Source organism: Lycorma delicatula, chromosome 1 (genome assembly GCF_047948215.1).
Source record: "Lycorma delicatula isolate Av1 chromosome 1, ASM4794821v1, whole genome shotgun sequence".
Classification (NCBI taxonomy): Eukaryota; Metazoa; Arthropoda; class Insecta; order Hemiptera; family Fulgoridae; genus Lycorma; species Lycorma delicatula.
In genome coordinates this window covers 191,985,545-192,005,401 of record NC_134455.1, presented here as the reverse complement: position 1 = coordinate 192,005,401, position 19,857 = coordinate 191,985,545, and the positions used below count along the sequence as shown (strand labels likewise).

Sequence of the window (19,857 nt, the reverse complement as noted above, 5' to 3'; positions counted from 1 at the left end):
ATTTCCCCCTGCTGCATGTATTGTAGCTGGGTGGACACGGCAGAACATACGATCATTAAGTGCGATTAATTGAATCTACAGCATAAGCAGGCAGGTATTGACAGGCTTCATCTGGATAGTCTGATTTCGTTTGTTTTGGTCTCAGATGAAAATTGGAGAGTTTTATTTATTCGCTATGATGGTGATACATTCTAAAGACGTGGATGGTCAACAACATGGGTTTTAGCAATAGGGAAGGGCAGATAGCTCCAGTCATGAGGGCCGGCATGGTGAGGGGTGCTGGTTTCCAATGATCGGATGGGGACTCCAGAGGTCCTTAGATTGGGGAAAGGTAAAATAAAAGACCCAAACCCAAATGCTGGGTTGGGAGTCCGGGAGCGACTTAGTCAAGCCCAGTTCTCCCTGCCCACTGGTCAGACCGAAACCCAGTCTCCGGGGAGGGGCCCGGGAATGATGTAGTCGGGGTCGGTTTATCCCTTCTCAGAGATCAGATGCAGGCGAATAAAAAAGATCCACCAGGAGGCTGAACTACCATGCTGGACATACTGCCGGTATGTGGGAGATCCCCTTAAAGCTGAAGGACACTCTCCTAGGCTGAGCTTTACTTGATTGTATGTTCGGCCCAGGGGTGTAAGGGAGAAAAAAATGTCAACACGTAATAATTATGAAAATTATTAAAACATGAGGTTAGACCCAAAGGTAACTAATTCGTTTATGCTGGACATATACTGTTGAACAAAATATCTTAGCATTCCTTTTTTTCTGCTTTGTACATACCCAACAATGCTTTCGTAGTCTTCAATTTTCCTTCCATTTTTTAGTTATCTTAAAAGTGGAAATTCTACTAATTTGTTGAAATGTTGGAAGAATCAAGAATTTTTTTTCTTTATAGACAGAAATTATATAATAAACTTTTCAATTTCATTCTTTTTTTTTATATAGGAAATAATCATTCACAAGTGAAAGATGGAAAATATGGATTGCCTACCAACTTTTTATACCATCATACAGTTTCCACTCCATGAGATTGTTAGTCATATTCTGATGAAAGTGGTCTATTCCACTTGTTGTTTTGTTGTACTTAAAAACTACGTCCATTTTCAACTGTGTCACCTGTGTGATTGGTAGTTTCAACCATGACTGCTCTAAATTTGGAACAGATCATCCATGATTACAAAATTTGAGAATGCATATAGCAGCTTCTGTAGAAAGTTTCATAATTGTTAATTATTTACTTTGGATTTGATAACAGTAGAAGGATTTCCTTTCTGATTACTTCTAAGTGAATCACAGTGATATAAGTCCTTTCCAAAAATTGTTGGACATGGACATTTTTGGACACTTATCAGAAAAAGAGAATCAACCCCTATTTAACTTTTTCTTTTAATATAAGGACTTTATTAATGTGGCCTTTTCTACCAATGTCTGGATCAGACATTGGTAGACATGTTTGTTTTAATAATTGTTTTATTCTCCTCTTTTACCAAGTAAAAGATTTATTTACTATTTTGAATTTTCTTACAAGATTGAATTATAAATTTGTAAGAATCCTTGCAAACTTAAAATAAGCATCCATATGTAGATGTAAATAAAATATACACAACTATTTGGATATAATATATCTTTCACTGTTATTATAACAAAATATTATTGAAATTTTTAATAATAATAGTAATAATAATATTAATTGAAACAACCTTTTTTCAAATGTTCAAACATAACTAGTTTAAGCTAGTTGTACTTTTAACTAATTTGAATAATTTAATAGTCATTCAAATGAAACACTAGATTCCTTGGAAGTTTTAACGTGTAACAGATGCAAGCCTTGGCCCTGTTACACAATAATCTGTCATCTCTCTCAATTTTATTCCTGCTACATTTGCATATCCTTATACTTTACACATCAAATTGCCTTCAGAGGACATTTATGAGCATAAATGTTTAAAAGTATTAGTTGTTTTCCATCCAGTTTGGAGCACCATCATCACATCCTCAGACCATGTACTTTGTATTTTCATGTTCACTTTCAATGTAAATTTATCAAGTTTGCCCTTATACAATTGAACCAAGATTTCAAGTTCATTATGTGACCTTGCAGCAACTTCAGTATTGAAATGATTACACATGACAAGAATAAAGAGGTGTCTTAATGAATATCATCAAGAAATGAGAATGGTTGTGTGTTTCCTAGAACATGTCTGGCACCACTAGAGAATCCTTTGTAGAGTAATATAGTCCTCGTACTTGCTCTTCAGTTGTATCTTAATCAAAACCACATCAGTTTTATTTTGGTAATCAGTGTGTGTAATGTTTAGAATGCTGGCTTTTAAAACCACTAATTTCACCATTGATCATTGCTTCCCAGTAAGAGTTTGTTGCTCATCAATTATTACTTTATCCTTCTTATCTTCCTCATTAAAATGCATTTGCAGCATAACCAAGGTTAAACAATAAAAGAAAGTGGATTTTTGTTATATATCAATTTGGCAGACCCTGATCAAAAACCTTCATTGTATGAAAGAGAGGTGAGAAGGTTTAGTTCTTGCAGTTAGTTGTATTAACCTTTCTTTACATACTGACATACACATTTTAATTATGTTAAATTGAATGATAAGAAAATAGTGTTAAAAACATTTGCTTTTGGATTTTGTTTTAGTGTGCAAATATTCTAGATATCTTATATATATATATATATAGAGAGAGAGAGAGAGAGAGAGAGAAAGAGAGAGAGCCTGTGTGTGTGTGTGTGTGAATCTGCATATCGTAATAATATTGCAATCTGGGTTTGAACCCTAGGCCAGGCTTGGAATTTTGAAAATGCTACAAAATTGATCTCATGAATAATTGAATTTGATTGTAATTGCCACAACAAAAAATAAATATTTAATTCTAATACTTGAAACTAACTTATATATAAGTTCACATAATTAGCTCATGTTGTAGCTTACTCTCTCAAAAGCTTTGCACACATATTTTGATTAGATACCCATTGTGCTTCAGCACTTCTGCCATCAGATATGGTTCTTAAGCATTTGTACATCTATACATAAACAAAGTACTTATTGTCATTAATTTTCTTTTATTGGTACTTATTTGTAGTTAATTAAGAATGTGTAAATACAAGTGTTGTGACTATTGTTAAGGTGTCAAAATATATTAATGTCATTATAGCTAAAAATTGTAATATTTACTATGAAGAAGTGTATAAATATTTAAAAAAATATATATATATGTTTTTGTTAAACCAATTTACTGTTGATAACATTAATTCCTCCATTAGTCATCTATGGCTATTTTCCCTAGATGTTGGTCCAGTGTAAATTACTTTTCCCACACAGAAGTATTAGTTGAGTATATTCTTGATCAAGCCTGTTATCATACCTAGTTCCACAACATTCACCTGGGAAAAGGGGATTCAATCCAATTATAAAATCTGTGGAAAGTTTATGTGTAAATCTCAGAAATATTTACAGGTAGGACTGATCCAGGATGTAAACTAATTCTTATAGTTTTATTTTTTCTGCAGTATGTATGAAAGTAATTTGTATTTTTACTGTTGCAGCAGTAGAGGAAAGCATGATAAATGAACCTGCTAAGTTTGCAGAAGAGAAATTGACTATTAATGAACTTTCCAGTGATAGATTATTATTATCCTCATTTCTAACAGATCAGTCAGCTAATGATCCTTTTAAGGAAGAATTTATCACCAATGCCTTTGATGTTAAAAGTGAAAAAAGTGATTTTGTTTATAATGTAGACCATGAAGTGAAAAAAGAAACTGTCAGTAAATTTTCTTGTATTGAAAAATTGAAGATGCAAATGAAAGCCATCTCTGACTTCAGTCCTGGTAGTATTGAACAAAAAACAGTTATATTATTAAATAAAATACTGCTGTTTTTTAATGTTACATCAGAAACTGGTTTATTATTAAATAAAGCTTGTTTGGTAATAATGGATGTGAAAGACAAATTGTCAGTTTTGAAAAAAGTAACGCCTTCCATTAATTATGCAAACAATGTAAAGTGTAAAAAAATTTATAGTGATTTAGAAAATGTTAATCATCAGCTTAATATTTTTTTTTTCAAAGTAGCTCATAAGATTTATAATAGTGGTAGTAAGCTTAATCAAATGTTCAGTAATTTTATTTGTAAAAATCATAAAAGAGAAAATGGTATGTTGAATGATTTGTGTAAAACTAACCATAATTTTAAATATAAAACAAAACAGTCTTATAAAATTATGAATAATAATATCAAAAGAAATATTAATTGTATTAATAGAAAACAATGTTTTAAAGCTAACACAGACAAACTTACATTGTTTAACGGTAATCATTATTTCAGTAAACTTCATAAATCTTCTGTAGATGCTGCAGAAAAATATATAGATAGTAAAGAGGAAAATACTGAAAAGCAAAAGACCACAGATATTACTGATAATAACATTTTCTATAAAAATTCTAAAACATATAAAAGTAATAAACAGGATGATAATGAATCAGTTTTACCAAATTGGAGTAAACAAAGGAAAACACCCAAAAAAATAGACAAAAATAAAAATATTCTTAAGACGGAAGAAAATATTAGTGAGAGATCATCTAATGAAAAAAATTATTTAAATCTCCAAATAAAAGCAAAAGAATATAATAATGTTATTACTAATAAAAGGAAAAAACAGTTACATAAAATATTTGGGAAATCATCAGTGGAAGTAAAAACACCTTTTGATTATTCATCAATATCTCCTGATAGAAACCATTATAACTACTATGCTGTTAATAATAAAAAAATTGGTAAACAAAAAAATGAGAATTATAAAAAGATAATTAGTGAAAATGAAGAGAAAAGTTCAAAAAATAAAAATACAAATTTTCACACTGATATATATAGTAGTAAAAAAAGTAACTATGTAAATAATTTGTCTGAAGAAAAACATAAAAAAGAAAGTAATAAGTATCATAAGACAGCAAAAGATAGCATGCGACAAGGAGTTAAGTTTGATGAAAAAGGTACTTATGATGATTTTGAAAAATTGAAAGAAAATATTTTAAGTTTTGTACGAAACTATGTGGATGATCTATTAGTCAATTTGAAGTATAATTCTCTTGATCAGAACATGTATAACAATTCTACAATTACCTCAGGTTCCAGTTTATTACCAGGTGACTGGTTCTTAACTCTTGGTAAGAAAAGATCAGAAATAAGAGAAAAACAAAGCAAAAGTGATTGGATGTATGAAAGAGCTGAGGGTCGACATAATTTAAGAGATGCTAATAGATTTTATGAGCAAACCTGGTTTTTTCGCAGAGCTTGGGAAAGGAACCGATTTCATTTTTGGTAATGTTGATTTAATTTTCTTGTATAAGTGAAAAAAATTTGACCTTAATGCACTACACAACCATTTTACATGATTAAAAAGAAAATTTGTGTTAACATTTAGAAATAAAAATAAATTTCAAGCTCGTTTTTTTGCTTTTAGTGACCTTCAAACTCATTTATTGTTTATTCTACAGTTAACTGAAACATAAAAAAGGTTTAATTTTGATATTCTATGTATCAGAGTATACATATTCTATGTTAACAATGATCATATATATACAACAAGTATAATATATCAGAATTGCATTTTAATAATAGAAGATGATAAAATAATAGTATTAATAATTTTATTATTATTTTCTGCAGAATAGTGTTTGGAGAAATATGATGGTGGAAGAGTGAAACATAAAGAGGTTATTTCTAAACAAAGTATTGGTTGCTTATTTTTAGCTTGTGTTTTTGTATCAAATAAATGTTCTTTATACCTACAGTAAATGTATATAATCACTCCAGATAATAGCAGAACCAACATTTCCAAATCACTTCACAAAAGAATAGTGTTTGTAGTAATTTAAGCAAGTATGTATATTTTACCAAGCATACATATTACGATTTTAACACACTTTAATAACGTGAATTTGGCAGTTTACTTGGTTTTGTTGTGCTGATTATGCTTCTTTTTTTAAATTGCAGTTTTTATTTATGAATTTTAGACGGATTAAAGATGTTTTTGCAATCTCTGTTGATAAGTATGCCCACTCTCATTATAAAATAACAGCGAAAGTTGCATTTTTTCATGTATTTTCTATTTTGAGAAAAATTAATCAATAAATTGACTTCTTATCTTGTGGAAATTATTATAATTTAAAATTTATTTATCTGATAAGTATTTTAGCAATGAATTTTTGAGTCGAAAGAAAAAGTTTTATTTCATTAGAAGAATTTGCTTTGTAAATGTAAATTGCTTTTTCTTATTTAAATTTTATAGTTTTGAATTGATGTATTTAATAGCAAATAGGAATTAAAAGTGCTATCCTAATAATAATTAATATTGAAAAATTATAATTTCCTGCAGTAATAATGGTCTGATCTGTATTTTTATCATTATTTTAAAAATTTCCTTTTTTATTTCTGAATCATTTAATTTTGTGGTTTTCTGTACTCAGAAAACCACGTCAAATAGAAAATGACGTCAAATAAAAATGGCGCATTGAATAAACGCTGTATAAAGATTAACAGATATTTAAAAATACCAGTACATTAAGTTTTGACAATGGAGTGGTCCGAAACGCATAAAGTGATAAAAACTGAAGCCAAGAAAGGATGGCAATACTAAACGTAGAAACTATAGTGATCTTAGCAGAAAAGATAATAGTAATTATTATCTTAACAACAACAAAATCCATCGGACGCTGCACTCAAAGTGCACTGTATTGCATATTCTAAATATTTAGATTCGAAGAACAGGGCTGAAGCTTACAGAATATTAAAATAAAGATCTTTGAGAAGAGTGAAGTTATCCAACGCCAGTATGGGTGAAAAAACCCACCGGGTTGGTCTAGTGGTGAACGCGTCTTACCAAATCAGCTGATTTGGAAGTCGAGAGTTCCAGCGTTCAAGTCCTAGTAAAACCAGTTATTTTTACACAGATTTGAATACTAGATCGTGGATACCGGTGTTCTTTGGTGGTTGGGTTTCAATTAACCACAAATCTCAGGAATGGTCGAACTGAGAATATACAAGACTACACTTCATTTACACTCATACATTTCATCCTCTGAAATATTATCTAAACTGTAGTTACCGGAGAGTAAACAGGAAAAAGAAAGTATGGGTGAAAAAGCTGCGGCCTTGGCGGTAAACCCTACACATCATACTGTGACGGTTGTGGAATCAAGAAGAGAAAAACGTCAACAAGGAAGGCGGAAAAAATTTACAGTTGAAAGATCTTCCTCACAGATATCTATCGGATTTGGATTTGTGGAAATTTGTGCTAAAGTCCTAACTTCAGACCCAACCAACTGTCAATATTCTATTCTTCCATCAACTAAAAAATCTTAGACTGTAACTATCATTAAAAATATGTCAAATGGACTTTGTATGTTTGTATTTGTAATTATAAAAATGTTTGTATTTGTAAATGTATCGTTTTCTCTTAATCCGTTTAAATAAAATACTTCCACCTATTATACATCACAGAAACTAGAGGTAATAAAATCTTTTCTTTGTCATACTCGTTTTTATCAATCCAAAATTAGTAAGATTTGACTCATGAAGAGAAGGAAACATAAAAAATTCTTTTTCGGGCAGTGTAATAGGCCGGTAAGGAACAGATAAATTTAACCATTCGTTAAAATTTCAATTAGAATAAAAAAATACAACAGTGAAATTTGTATGTTAGAGGAAAAACAAACAACGATAATAAATTAAAAGGTCAAATCCACATATATAATGTGATTCACGAAGAATATACCTAACTTTCAGCAGATATACTAGTGAAAATAAAGATTGAAGTTCATAAATAAACATAGGTTCGTTCGAAAACTCTTTGTTAGCGAATGTCGGCTGGCAAGAGATTTCGCCCTGATTTCTGCGCATTCGATAAAATTAAATCAGACTGTAATTTTTGAAATTCTTAAATTTACCCAATTTAAGGGGTAAATGGAGTGATTTTATAACAAATCTGACCGAAAAAAATAGGCCCCAGAACTGTATTTTTATATTTTTAGTAGATATCGGGAAATTTGGAGTAAAACAAAAAAGATTGGGGTTTAAAAGCACATTATTTGCTAATGGTAACATATTATTTGTTAATAGATAATAAACACATAAAAGTTGCAAAGAAAACTTGGAGAGAATTTGATCTTGATTTTTAAATGTTAATGAACAAAATCCACAGAAACTAGGTACAAACGTAAGAATTGTGAAGTTTATTGAAAACAAAACAAAATGTAGAAAATTTTAACTAGGTACTAAATAAAAAAAAGAATTAAATATTTTAGAAAATCACGGAGTCAAGATTTTCAGGATGGTGTGACACCCATGATTTTTGAGGCATTCTTTTTGTGAACTGAAATTTTAATTAACTGAATTACAGTTGTCTCTAATAAAGATCGTATGAATTCGTTGTATTTTATTTAAACTTGTAACATGAAAAAAGTGAGATAACAGCTTTAGGCTAATGCATTGTTACCTTTAGTGTGGACTTTCTTTTTTAAAGTTTAATATACTTTGGTTTTCAAATCTTGTTGGCCTCCTAAGTATTTTTATATTAAACCTCCAAAAATGTGAGAATTGTTTTCAAATCTGTTGGAGCTAAGTCGTTCCCAGTAAATTTTCGTAAATTTTTATATTGATAAATGTCAGATGCTCTTACCGTGATACGAATACGCTCTTATCCGAATACGATATGGATATCCTTCTGTGCAGAATAAAGATTATTCTGCACTCCCTCACAAAAGAAGTTTATAAGGTCGAGTATGAGGCACAGACCTTTTGACGCATGTTTTATTATATATGAGTAATTATAATTGTTTGTTTGCTTAATATGGGAGAAAAATCTGAGGTAGCATGCCAAATTTTTAACGAGACTATTCCGACAAAGCTGCATCACTGCACACCGGAAGATATTGAATATGATTTTCAATAGTTTCAAAGGAAATACCCAACGAACGTCTTTCGGAAACCTAAATTTACAATGCAGCCTGCCTCCTCGGAATAACCTTAGACAATGCCAACCGTGAAGTATGTGGGAGTTGAAAAGAATTTGAATGCTATTAGGTCTGGTTCGTATCTGTTCTCAGGAATATCCCAGTATCTGAGGCAGGAAGAATGGACACCTTGGCCAGTTTAATTACTGTTAGGATTAAGTACTGAGCAAATTATACCAAATTACCGTTTTCTTTTGCATTCATCATCAGAAAAAAATATCACTTTCTGAGATAAGAGGATCATTTAATTATAGCATGAAGGAGTTGGGAGACATTGAAAATTCTAAAGGACCAATCGGCAGTTAGAATAAAATAAACCCCAAACCCAGAAAAACACAAAAAAAACGAATCGTAAACAAATCCAACAAAATTAAAATTATAAGGAATAACACCAAAATAGAAACTAAAAAATAAATAATTTCCAAAAGAATCGATTATCGTTTTGTGTGATTCTTCAAAGATACTAAAAGGATTATGCTGATGATTTCTCACTGAAGCACAATTTTTAAGACAACTACATGTGAAAACTCTTTAAATAGGAGGAGCATTAGTGTAAAATTAAATTTAGTTCAATTAACGTCCTTGAATTGTAGTTGTTAAAAAATCTTTTTTAAAATACGGTATTCGAGATATAATAGTTGTAAAAATGACCATTTTATAATGCGGGGTAGAAAAAATAATAGCAGTAATAATTATTCGTAAAAATACTGAACCCAATCTCCGCATACGTGTTACTCGCACGGAGGTCCTCATTCATCTAATGACTACAAAGTAATTTCCAAATCTCTGTTATAAAATGATTATATTAGCAAAACAGATCATACCTAAAATGTTGAAAGTGTATATATCGAAAGAAAAGAAGGGAATGAGACCGGAATAGATTAAGAAAAAAATATTTGTATACATACTTGTATGTGAAACCGGACAAGATTCGAAATACAGTAGGGTTCTTTAGCAAAAGCATTGAGAACTACATTGCCTAAAGCAAGGTAAACTCTGCTGTCAAAATATATGTCTACCTGCTCAACAGTAGTGTATTATTCCATTGGATCTTAAATATGAATGGATACAGTCATACCTTTGTCAAAGTCACACGATGTGCACATGGATTTTACATATATGTACGCTCGTTCTCAAATATGCTGAGTGCTTCTTTTTTTTTGTACCGATACAGTGGTTTTCCCTTCTCGAACTCTGTATCATTAACCAATTTTTCTCTCTCAATTTTACATTCTCTAATATATATAGTGATATTTTTTTTATCACGACATACAATTATGTACGCGCAAAACGTTGTACTGTACTGTTTTGCCGAAAACAGCACTCTCCCGATTCATTTTATCATCTCTTATTGCCAGGTTTATTGTTGTTGACTTTTTGCTTTGCCAAATTAAATTATAAATAATTTAATTAAAAGATTCATAACTCTCTGATAGCGTTTATATTAGAATATATATCTTCTTTCAAAGTAAATTATATAGGATCTTTTCCGTTAAGTGGCAACATTTGCATTTTGTTGGGAATAGTGTAAACGCGCCTCAGTGTGGGATGAAATGACATCATAGCCGCATGGCTCGTCATTACAGCGCCCTAATTAATTTATTTACAATATTCCAGTCCTGAAAAATCATTCATGCAAGTTGAATCCTTTATTCGTATATTTATTATTGTGTAGTGTACGTTATTTATTATTGTATAGTGTGTGTTGTAAAATAAAATTAAAAATACCAATTTGTAAAAAAAAAAAAAAATAAAGAAAGCAATAACATTGTATTCAATTGAATACTGAATCGGTTATTTCTCTGACAATAATCTGCCGCCGCCAACCCTCGCGGTCAGCGGGCCAGTCACTACGGTGTTTCCGGCAATATACAACAGTGACGTTCCAGCTCATACCGAGGCGCATTTACACTACTCCCTACAAAAACGCAAATGCTGCCACTTAATGGAAACGATCCATAATATATTAATTTTTCTGCCCTATACTTGCTGATGAGTTTGACTGTTTAATAACTCGTTTCGTGAAATGTAGAGGGTATTTTTACTTTACTCCCTGATCCCTTTTACATTTAGTTAATTCTATTCGATCTTTTATATGAAATATTTATTTTCTTCAAAAAAGCTACAGAAGATTTCTCCTTTTTCGAGTAATTTTTAACATTAACACACCTTTACTTTTCGCAAAAAATACGAAAAATGTGCTGTGGACTACCTGATAATTAATCTTTTATTATTCTCCTTGTCCAAACTGTAAATTTTTTATTATCAACCTTCTAGTTGTCTATAGGAATTTCTATCTATGAAGAATTAAGTGATATCTTTTTTTCATAAGATGTCTTAAGAAAATGTTCAATGAGATAAAATGTGAACAGGTTTAAAATGGTATTTATAAAAAAAAATTAAATTACTGCTACATAGACAATTCACGCCACACTGGCTCTAGCAAGAAAACGATTATTCGGCACCGTACAATGGAGAGCCCAGTGCCGTTTTACTGAATGCTTTATTACAAACCGTATACTTCTATCGTATCACACTTTTTAAATTCTGTTGAAAGAGAAAAGTGAAAAAAGTTTATATTTAGTGTACAAAACACGTTTTGAATGATATTATTTACAACTAATATAAAGAAATGTCTGTTGAATGATGTTCAAACAGGAAAACGGGGAATATCATTGAATGTTAACAGAGTATTGAGTAAATCTCTGAAAAAGAAAAGAAATATACGTGTGACAAAATTAATCGCTTCATTAAATTCGGTTTGCGTATTTCCTAATTGTTATTTACACGGTCCAGGAGATAATGTTTTTCCTGGAGTCACTCCACCGAAGCATTACAACACTCTTAGTGAATGGAAACCAACTCTCCAAAAAAACCTCAACTCCCCTTAATTAAGTCTGCTGAAAAAATTTCAAAATAAAAAGCAAATCAGTACCCTACAAACATCAGTAAAAAATCCTGAGACTACAAAAAGATCCAAGAAGGAAACTATTAGAATAGAAATTGCAAAAACAGTCATCAAGTTTTTACCCAGGACAGTAATTATGTTTTCCAAATTTAGCTTTTCTGAGTGAAAAAAAATGAAAAAATGTAGTCGGAATGAAGAAAAAACAAATTCTGCTATCTTCTTCATATTTTTGCTACGTCTCCATCTTGCTACAATTTTGTGAAGCAAAACTTTTCTTTACCTTTTATAACCAATTTTGCAAGATGGATGTAAATAATAATTTTGATCACTGGTATTTATGATAAGTTAATTTGTGCAACACTAACAACTAAGTTATTCTACGGCGGAAAAACAAATTCTTCTGTGTAATAAGGTATGATAAGGTTCTGTATCAAGGAATGATTGCAATGTAATGAGATAAAAGAATGTAATAGAAGGATTCCAAGATCTCTTAGAAAAGGGTATTTTTCCAAAAATTGATATTCAAGCTTATGTTCAAGTTTATGTTGAGCGGAGTCAGTCGTCTGTTCATAAAAACTAAGCCTCGGACTTTCTCCATTGACCCTGATTTCCCACCTTTCTAGACACAACTTCACTGTCTTGCTATCAGGCATCCACTTTAGGAGACCGTTAATAAAATACTTGTAGACGACATCCGATAAGAAGGTGGTGCTAGCCTTCTGCTTGTACAGCATATTTGTGTGCATGTCACATACAGCAAGGAAAAGAGCGCACGGTTCCATGTGGGAACCCGACTGGGTGGATATTCCGAGCCACTCACCATCTTAGTGAATTTCCTCCCCAAAGTATAATTGCGGTCAGTTAAAGGTTTAGCCGGTTGCGAGACTACCAACGGGGCGTGCCATTTGGAGGGTCATTAAATACGATAAATCCTTCTAAAAAATTTTATCAGGCCGGAATTCTGGATCCAGATGCTGCCGAAATCTCTTATGAAATAATATCGAAGATGCTAGAGTTGCGCTTGGAAAAAGGAGATTTTCCCTGATTTCGAGAAAAATATAACCCGTCTTTTTCCAGAAAGCTATAAAGTAACTTAAAATAAAAGTATAGGTGAATAAATTGGCAAGGGCTGTTATGATAGCGAGAGTGATGTTCCCTTGTGATCGGGATGATCCCATTTATCTCGTGGGCATTTCCGAACTTCTAATCTGAATATGTTGATTGGAGTCTATGAAGTCATTTACTTCATTGATGTCTCTGTCATAACGGACATTCGCGTTCGTGATGAACGGTCTTCCGGCACATCTGCGAAGACTTCCGCCTGGTCGTACTCATAGTAAGCTGAATGGTCTCACTCTACACACAAGAGGTGGCAGGGTTGTTTTCTTCATGTAACTTCCTTTTAGTCAGTACATCGAAGGGTGGTCACTTGCTATTGCTTCCAGATATTTATTTCTTCCTGCGTCAGTAAGTCGCTTGTATTCCCCGAGCGCCCAGAACGGTACTTTGATTCTCGTGTTTTTTTTTGTAACCAGTTATGCCGCGGTAGATTAACCCGCGGTGGTGGATCACCCTTTTGTTTTACACCCTTTTTTATTCCCTTGTATCGTGGTTACCTTCAGTCTTTGCAGGCAGGGTGCCCTTTTAGGGTTTTTCATTTCGGTTTTTGGGGCGGAAATTTTGATCCATAGAACATCATCTGTAGTTTTCGCAGTCCTTATTCCATCACCGCATTTAACATAGATTCGTGCTCACCGGCAGTAGTTGGACGAATGGCCGAGCTGTTAGCACGTATGGTGGGTGGGTGGGGGGGGGGGGAGTTTCGATCTGGAACATAAGGAGCTATTTCATTCTTCAATAATATAAATTTTACGTACTCCTAGAGCACGTTAGAGCGCGACGATGCAGTTGGGCTGTCCCATCCACCTTCGTCAGTTTATTAACAGATGACACTGAGCTCTTACTGCAAGAGTTTGAGGCCTATCTCTTTGCAAGTTAATCCAAGAATCGCCTGCATACTACCATGAGCTGTTTGATCAAGCTAATAAGCTTCAAATGAGGGAGATTCTAAACATTCTGAAGGCTCCTTTGTTCGTAGCTGCATCAGTATTGAAAGCCTAGTGTTTTTGACCATCAGACACTCTCTAACGAGTGTTGAAAGTTTCATTGAAAGTGCTAGCCAGTCTTGTGCGCAGTCCTTCGTAATCGGAAAAGGAGATTTTCCTTTGTTGGCCTGTAGCCAAGCGTTATCATCTTAACTTAGAAGATTGAAGTGAGCCAGGATGTTTCAAACAAAGGCTTTTGTTCTACCAGCATTTAATGCATCTAAACAGCATTTAGCATCCCTGAAGTCACTTTACTTGCAGTTTATTATCTCTTTACTACTGCTATTAAAGAAAAAGATTGTTTACATTTAAGGCAAATGCTATATCCATTGTCACATACATGAAAGTATGTACATTTTCAGGAAGAAAAGTTAGATATTTGTTAATTGTGCAAATAAATTAACATTTATTTGCACTCATTAATTCAAATATGTTTATTACTTAAATTAACAGATTATTTACAAGTACCAATGGGCTATTAACAATTTATTGACATGACATGTGTGAGGTTAAAAATTAATTTTTAATCTTACATTAATAACAATCATTTACACACATTCATTTTTTCTATTGAATAATAAAGAAAAGCAGTTAACTTTTCATACCATTGTTTATATGAAAAATCATAATTTTTTAGTCAATTGTAACATAACCTATTATTACTGCATTCGCCAACCGATGCTACTTTTTTTTAATAATAAAAATAAATACATGACATTATATCGCTAATTAGATATTTGAAATGTAAGAATTATTTACTTTTATTGCCGCAATTGTTGTGTAATAAACAATGAAAACCACAGTAACTTTTCACTTTACTTTATTAACAGTTGACGAAAACAGTTCACGTGTAAGTTGTGTGCTGCCGCTGTCCTCTTCAACTCGGACGTATGGGCCAATCGAGTGGAAGAGAGATAGATGCGGCACAAACCGAACGCTTAGGCCGATCGTGCCTCTCTCTTGCTCGTGCCGCGATCTCGCTCGTACGCTCGGCTCAGGCGGAACGGGACGATGAGTCATGCTTTTTCGTGCGTGCTGCCGGTGTTCATCGATTTATAAGACGTGGTCACGTCAAAAAAAATGTACGAAAATGGTTTAAAATGTTTCGAAACACTAGAACCAACTTGCAGTAAGAAGATGCACATCGAAGCGATACTAGATCATCAGTAACTAAATAAACAATCTCTGGGAGAATAATTAATTCTGTTACTGAATTTATATATTAAGATATTTCAACTCTGGATACTTGAATGGATAAAATTTACAAAGTTCATTTTTCTAAAGTATCCTGGTATTCGTGATAAAGACACTGTGAATAGTAATTCAATCAAGCCAGTTAAAATGCATAACTATTGTAAATTCTTTCTGTCCCCGCAAAAAAAGTAACTAATAAATTTGCGTGCAAATTAAAGAAATTTTCTAAAGGATCTATACAAAAGTGTTCAATGTATTTTTTTTAATAGCTGAAATATATTTAAAAGACTTATAAAATGACGCATGTGTTACTCGTACATATTTTCAAATAAATTAATAGTACGATCGTTCTCCAAGATTTATGGTACTAACGGTTCACGTAATCCAGTGGTTGAATGAGTGACGTACAACTGAAATCAGCTGTTTAATATGTTTTCATTTGGGAAGCTATAAGAAAATTTAATTATTTATTACATCTGTGGTATGAAGTCTTTTTTTTTAATTTAAATTTTGAGGTAAATTGCTGCATTAATATTATACACATCGTTCTTTGAAAAGGTGAATTTTTAAATTAAGTTGATGCTTTGGTTTTGTAATATTTTTAAAGTATATTTTGAATTAATCGATGACAATCCCCCCCGCAAATTACTTTTTGGCTTGTACTACAACAGATAAAAAAAAAAGAAAGTGTAATAAATAAGCTGAGTAGTTCTAACTTTACGGAAGAGATTTCTGATTTTTCTGTTTTGTGGCTACATTTATTATTACCGAGATTATGTTATTTATGCAACTAAATATTTACCCATTTTGTTCTAGTTTCAACGCAGTAATAAAAATGAGTATGTTAAAGTATTAATTGGTCATCCATGCTCTCTTACAGTATTTGAGATGTTTTGTTTGTGAAGCATGCATTTAATAATCAAAACTTACTTTTATTGTTATTATATTTGTTAGGGTGTTTAAGTTGGTGTTCATGAATTATTAAAAATATAAAATCTGTCACCATTCGTATTTTCTAGTAATTTTTATTCTACATCTAATTACTGAAAAGATTATGGGCATTAAGGCAATACATTCACCACATAAACTTGAAATTCGCTGACAGGATGTAGTGTAGAAATTTTGCTGTAGTGTGTGAAAATGTGTCTTCTGGTATTTGAATAGAAGTTCATAAGTATACATAAAAATATTTCATGCAGTTAGATACTTCTTAAAAATGTTAGTGAATTATTAATTTATTTTTAGGTTATGTAATTTGTTCAAATTGAATTACAAAATTATTTCATATTGTTTTGTAAACATACCAGAATATAATTTATTAAACTAAAGTAAAATTCAAGAAAACTTTTTAATTTTTGACGCATCTATAAATTTTGACTACAATATTGTTGTGAATTGTAATATACTGCTATAAAAGTAATTTTTGTTATTTATTTTGTTTGTGTCTAAGTACTTGTATTTACTTTTTTTTACTTACTGTATATCTATTTTCAAGCAAGGTAAGTGGATATTTATGATGATAGAACCATTACATATCTTATGTAACAGAATTTAAATATGCCTTCATTATAAAGAAAGACCAAACAAGTGTAGTGTTGAGTTTTTAAATGGCACTGGCCATATTTTAAGATTGTTTTCTTTTGATTTGGACTGGGCACAGTTATGTTATATTGTTTGTTTTTCTGGTAAAGAAAAAAACATTTTCTTTAGCCCATTTTAAGTATTGGTTATTTTGTTTTAAAATATTTATTTTTTGTTTGCTTATCCTTATTGGTATAGTTTAGCACTCCAAAAAGTGCAACTAATTGTAAATTTTCATTTATGTAAATTGTCTTTGAATATTTTCTTTTTGCTGTTAATTTCACCTTAATTTTATGTCTACCAATTACTTGTCAATACATTATGTACTTACCAGTACATTGACTGGGGTTTCTAAGTGCTTGGAATTGCTCTTCTACTTATTTAGAAAGTGAAACACATTAACCATACCTCTTCTTGTTAATCAACAAAATTAATTAATCCGTACGAACTTAATTCTAATCAGTTTGATTGAATTGAAATATTCATTTATTACAATATCCTAACAAAAATACTGTCCTCCAACAATTTAAAAATTTACTTGTTCACTTTCTGCTATATTTCCATTATATAGGAAATAAAGAGACAGAGGTAAGATTATAATGTAGTGTTTGTCACCCAAGAAGACAAAAAAGATTTTAGGTATTTGTGCACTAACCTGCACACATATTATTTTACATAATTTTTTTATTATTATATATTTTTTATTTATATTATTACTGAATTTAATTATTTAAATAATTAAAACATTACTTTTAGCAGAAGTTAACAAGCTTACATTTAGTTAGATTATGTTGATTCAATGTACTGAAGATAGTATATCAACATAACCATGTTGATGAGGTTGCTTTGTTTGCTAACCCCATCTAATTAATGTTAAATGTATAAATATGACTATATTTATGTATGTAATGATTATTTTGTAATTTTTTTAATTTAAAAAAAAATACATAATAAGAATATTAAAATAATATGCATGCCAGTTAATAACAACAGCATGCTAAACACTATTTAGCCAATCACTTATTTAAAGAAATTGCAGTTTCTTTCATAAATTATTGGATTATGCAACAACTGTATTTGTTCAAACAGATAAAGTAACATTTTTGTATCATCCTTGAAATTTAATTAGGGAGAAAAAGTCTTGGATTTTACTCTACTCAGTTTTACTTGAATGACTCCTTCAGTCATTCTGCTCAGAGCGAGGGAACAAAGGAAACAAGCCACGATAGTCCATTCTCTGTGAGTATTCCAGTTGACTCGCAGATCAGGAAAGGAATTTACTTCCTCAAGCTCCCTTACAACTCTGGTACATTCAGCCTTGTACTGGGAACAAACATAAAGGAAATGGTCTGCAGTGTCATCGACCCTACAGTCTGGGCACAAGCCCAAATCAGTCAAACCAAACCTATGTAAAATATTCCTAAAAGCACCATGTCCTGAAAGGAACTGAGTTGTGTACCAATTGGGGGAGACCCACCTAACTGCTCGCAGCTCCCTAACATTTGGAAATATACCATGCGTGTGTCGACCAGTAGAAGAATGGTTCCACCTAACTTGTCAAGAGTCAATCAAAACCTTGTTCTTCAATTTCTCGCATATGCCCAAAAGTAAGAAGCCCTCTCTTCTTATAAAACACTTGCTACGTTCTGTAGCTAAAATGTCAATGGGTTTTTTGCAGGCGATCACAGAGACTGCCTCTCTCGAAACAGTTCTGTAGCCTCCCACAACAACTAACAATAGAAGATGCTGGGCTTGCAATAAAATATCCCTATAACATTGGAATTGTAAACATTGAGCCCAGATGACCGCAGCGTACAACATTATGGCCTCACAGACACCTTTGTGGCCACAAAGCCACAATGTGGCAGTCACTGGGCATCTGCAACCGTATTAGAGAGTTGAACTCAATGACCCAGACGAGTGGACGTAAAGCACTGCCCTGTGGACAACCTTTTACAGGAGGTTTCCTACTTCTGAATCGCCGTCACGAAGGATGACGGTTCTGTTGCTGAAATAGCTCGAGAGTCTTAATCTCATTTTGGATGCAATTGAAACAAGGGAGAGGGCCACCACATGTTATTGAAGGCCTTGGATATGTCCAAAAAGATGCTGAGTACATACTTGCACTCGCTGGTCAAAGCCAAATCCATTACTCTTAAGAGTAGTGTCCCCTGGACCCTTGCTAGGGCGAAAACCATACTGGTCGTCCATCAGCATATGGTTAGAAGTCAACCTACTATTAATGCGGAGGTACAAGACCTTCTTGGTAACCTTACCAACTACAGGCAATAGCGTCAGGTAGCGGTAAGAAGAACTTACAGTGGAGTCCTTGTTGCCACCTTTGAAGAGCAGTTTCAACTCACCATGTTTCTAACACGCTGGAAAATATCCAGCAAAAAGCATCCTATTAAAAACCCTAGTCAGGAGAGGACAACCATAAACAGCTATAAAACAAGTAAAAATATTGGTTGAGGTATCAATTTTAAGTTGTTTATAAAGACATTCTACGCAACAGAGGAAACTTTCAACTCAGCTGAATTTAAAAAAAAATTCATTCTTTTTTTGTTTTAATTATTTTTCATTATAAGGAATGTTTCCCAGGAAGATATGAAAAAAAATTATTGTTTGAATTCTTAGAACATAAATCCCTACAAACTTGCCAATTAAACTGTTTGTACTCAGTTGCGTTCAAAATTGTTACATTTGAATGCAATACATGTATCTGTCCTGAAACTGAATCATCTAGCATAGATGGCTTCTTGTTACCATTTTGTAGAAAAACTTCTTTTAGGTTGTATTTAGATGAATCAATAAAAAGGTGCCAATCTGTACGTTTATGGTCTATTCCTAGTTCATTCATCAAGCCACTGTTATTATATATACAAAGAACCCTTCATTTATGAAACACTTTGAAAGCAGCATTTATTTTACCCAAAGATGCAGTGCTTCTTCTATCTGCCAACAAATTGCTCTCTTTCAATACAGAGCCAAGAAGTTTGGCCTGCTTATTAGATAGGCCAAAGCTACACGTCAAATCATTT

At 32.1% G+C, this 19,857-nt stretch overlaps 2 protein-coding genes across 8 annotated transcripts in view; both read left to right on the top strand.

Moving 5' to 3' along the window:
- LOC142326694 (uncharacterized) overlaps nt 1-7,459 on the top strand; it is a 59,042-nt gene extending 51,583 nt beyond the window's left edge. For 4 of the 5 annotated variants that reach the window (XM_075369324.1, XM_075369351.1, XM_075369342.1 and 1 more), the window contains exon 6: nt 3,563-7,459. In XM_075369324.1, coding sequence (XP_075225439.1) covers nt 3,563-5,340 — 1,778 coding nt within the window. In that variant the 3' untranslated portion in view covers nt 5,341-7,459. The remainder of the gene's footprint in view (nt 1-3,562) is intronic. The other variant, XM_075369333.1, reaches the window with a different exon arrangement.
- Nucleotides 7,460-15,645: 8,186 nt separating this feature from the next.
- Nucleotides 15,646-19,857, top strand: part of LOC142326647 (BTB/POZ domain-containing protein 2-like) — a 93,090-nt gene continuing 88,878 nt past the window's right edge. Inside the window, exon 1 of one of the 3 annotated variants that reach the window (XM_075369247.1) lies at nt 15,646-15,793. The gene's annotated coding sequence lies outside the window, so the exon portion shown is untranslated. Of the gene's footprint in view, nt 15,794-16,167; nt 16,454-19,857 lie in introns of those variants that run through there. The other 2 variants (XM_075369262.1, XM_075369254.1) reach the window with 2 other exon arrangements.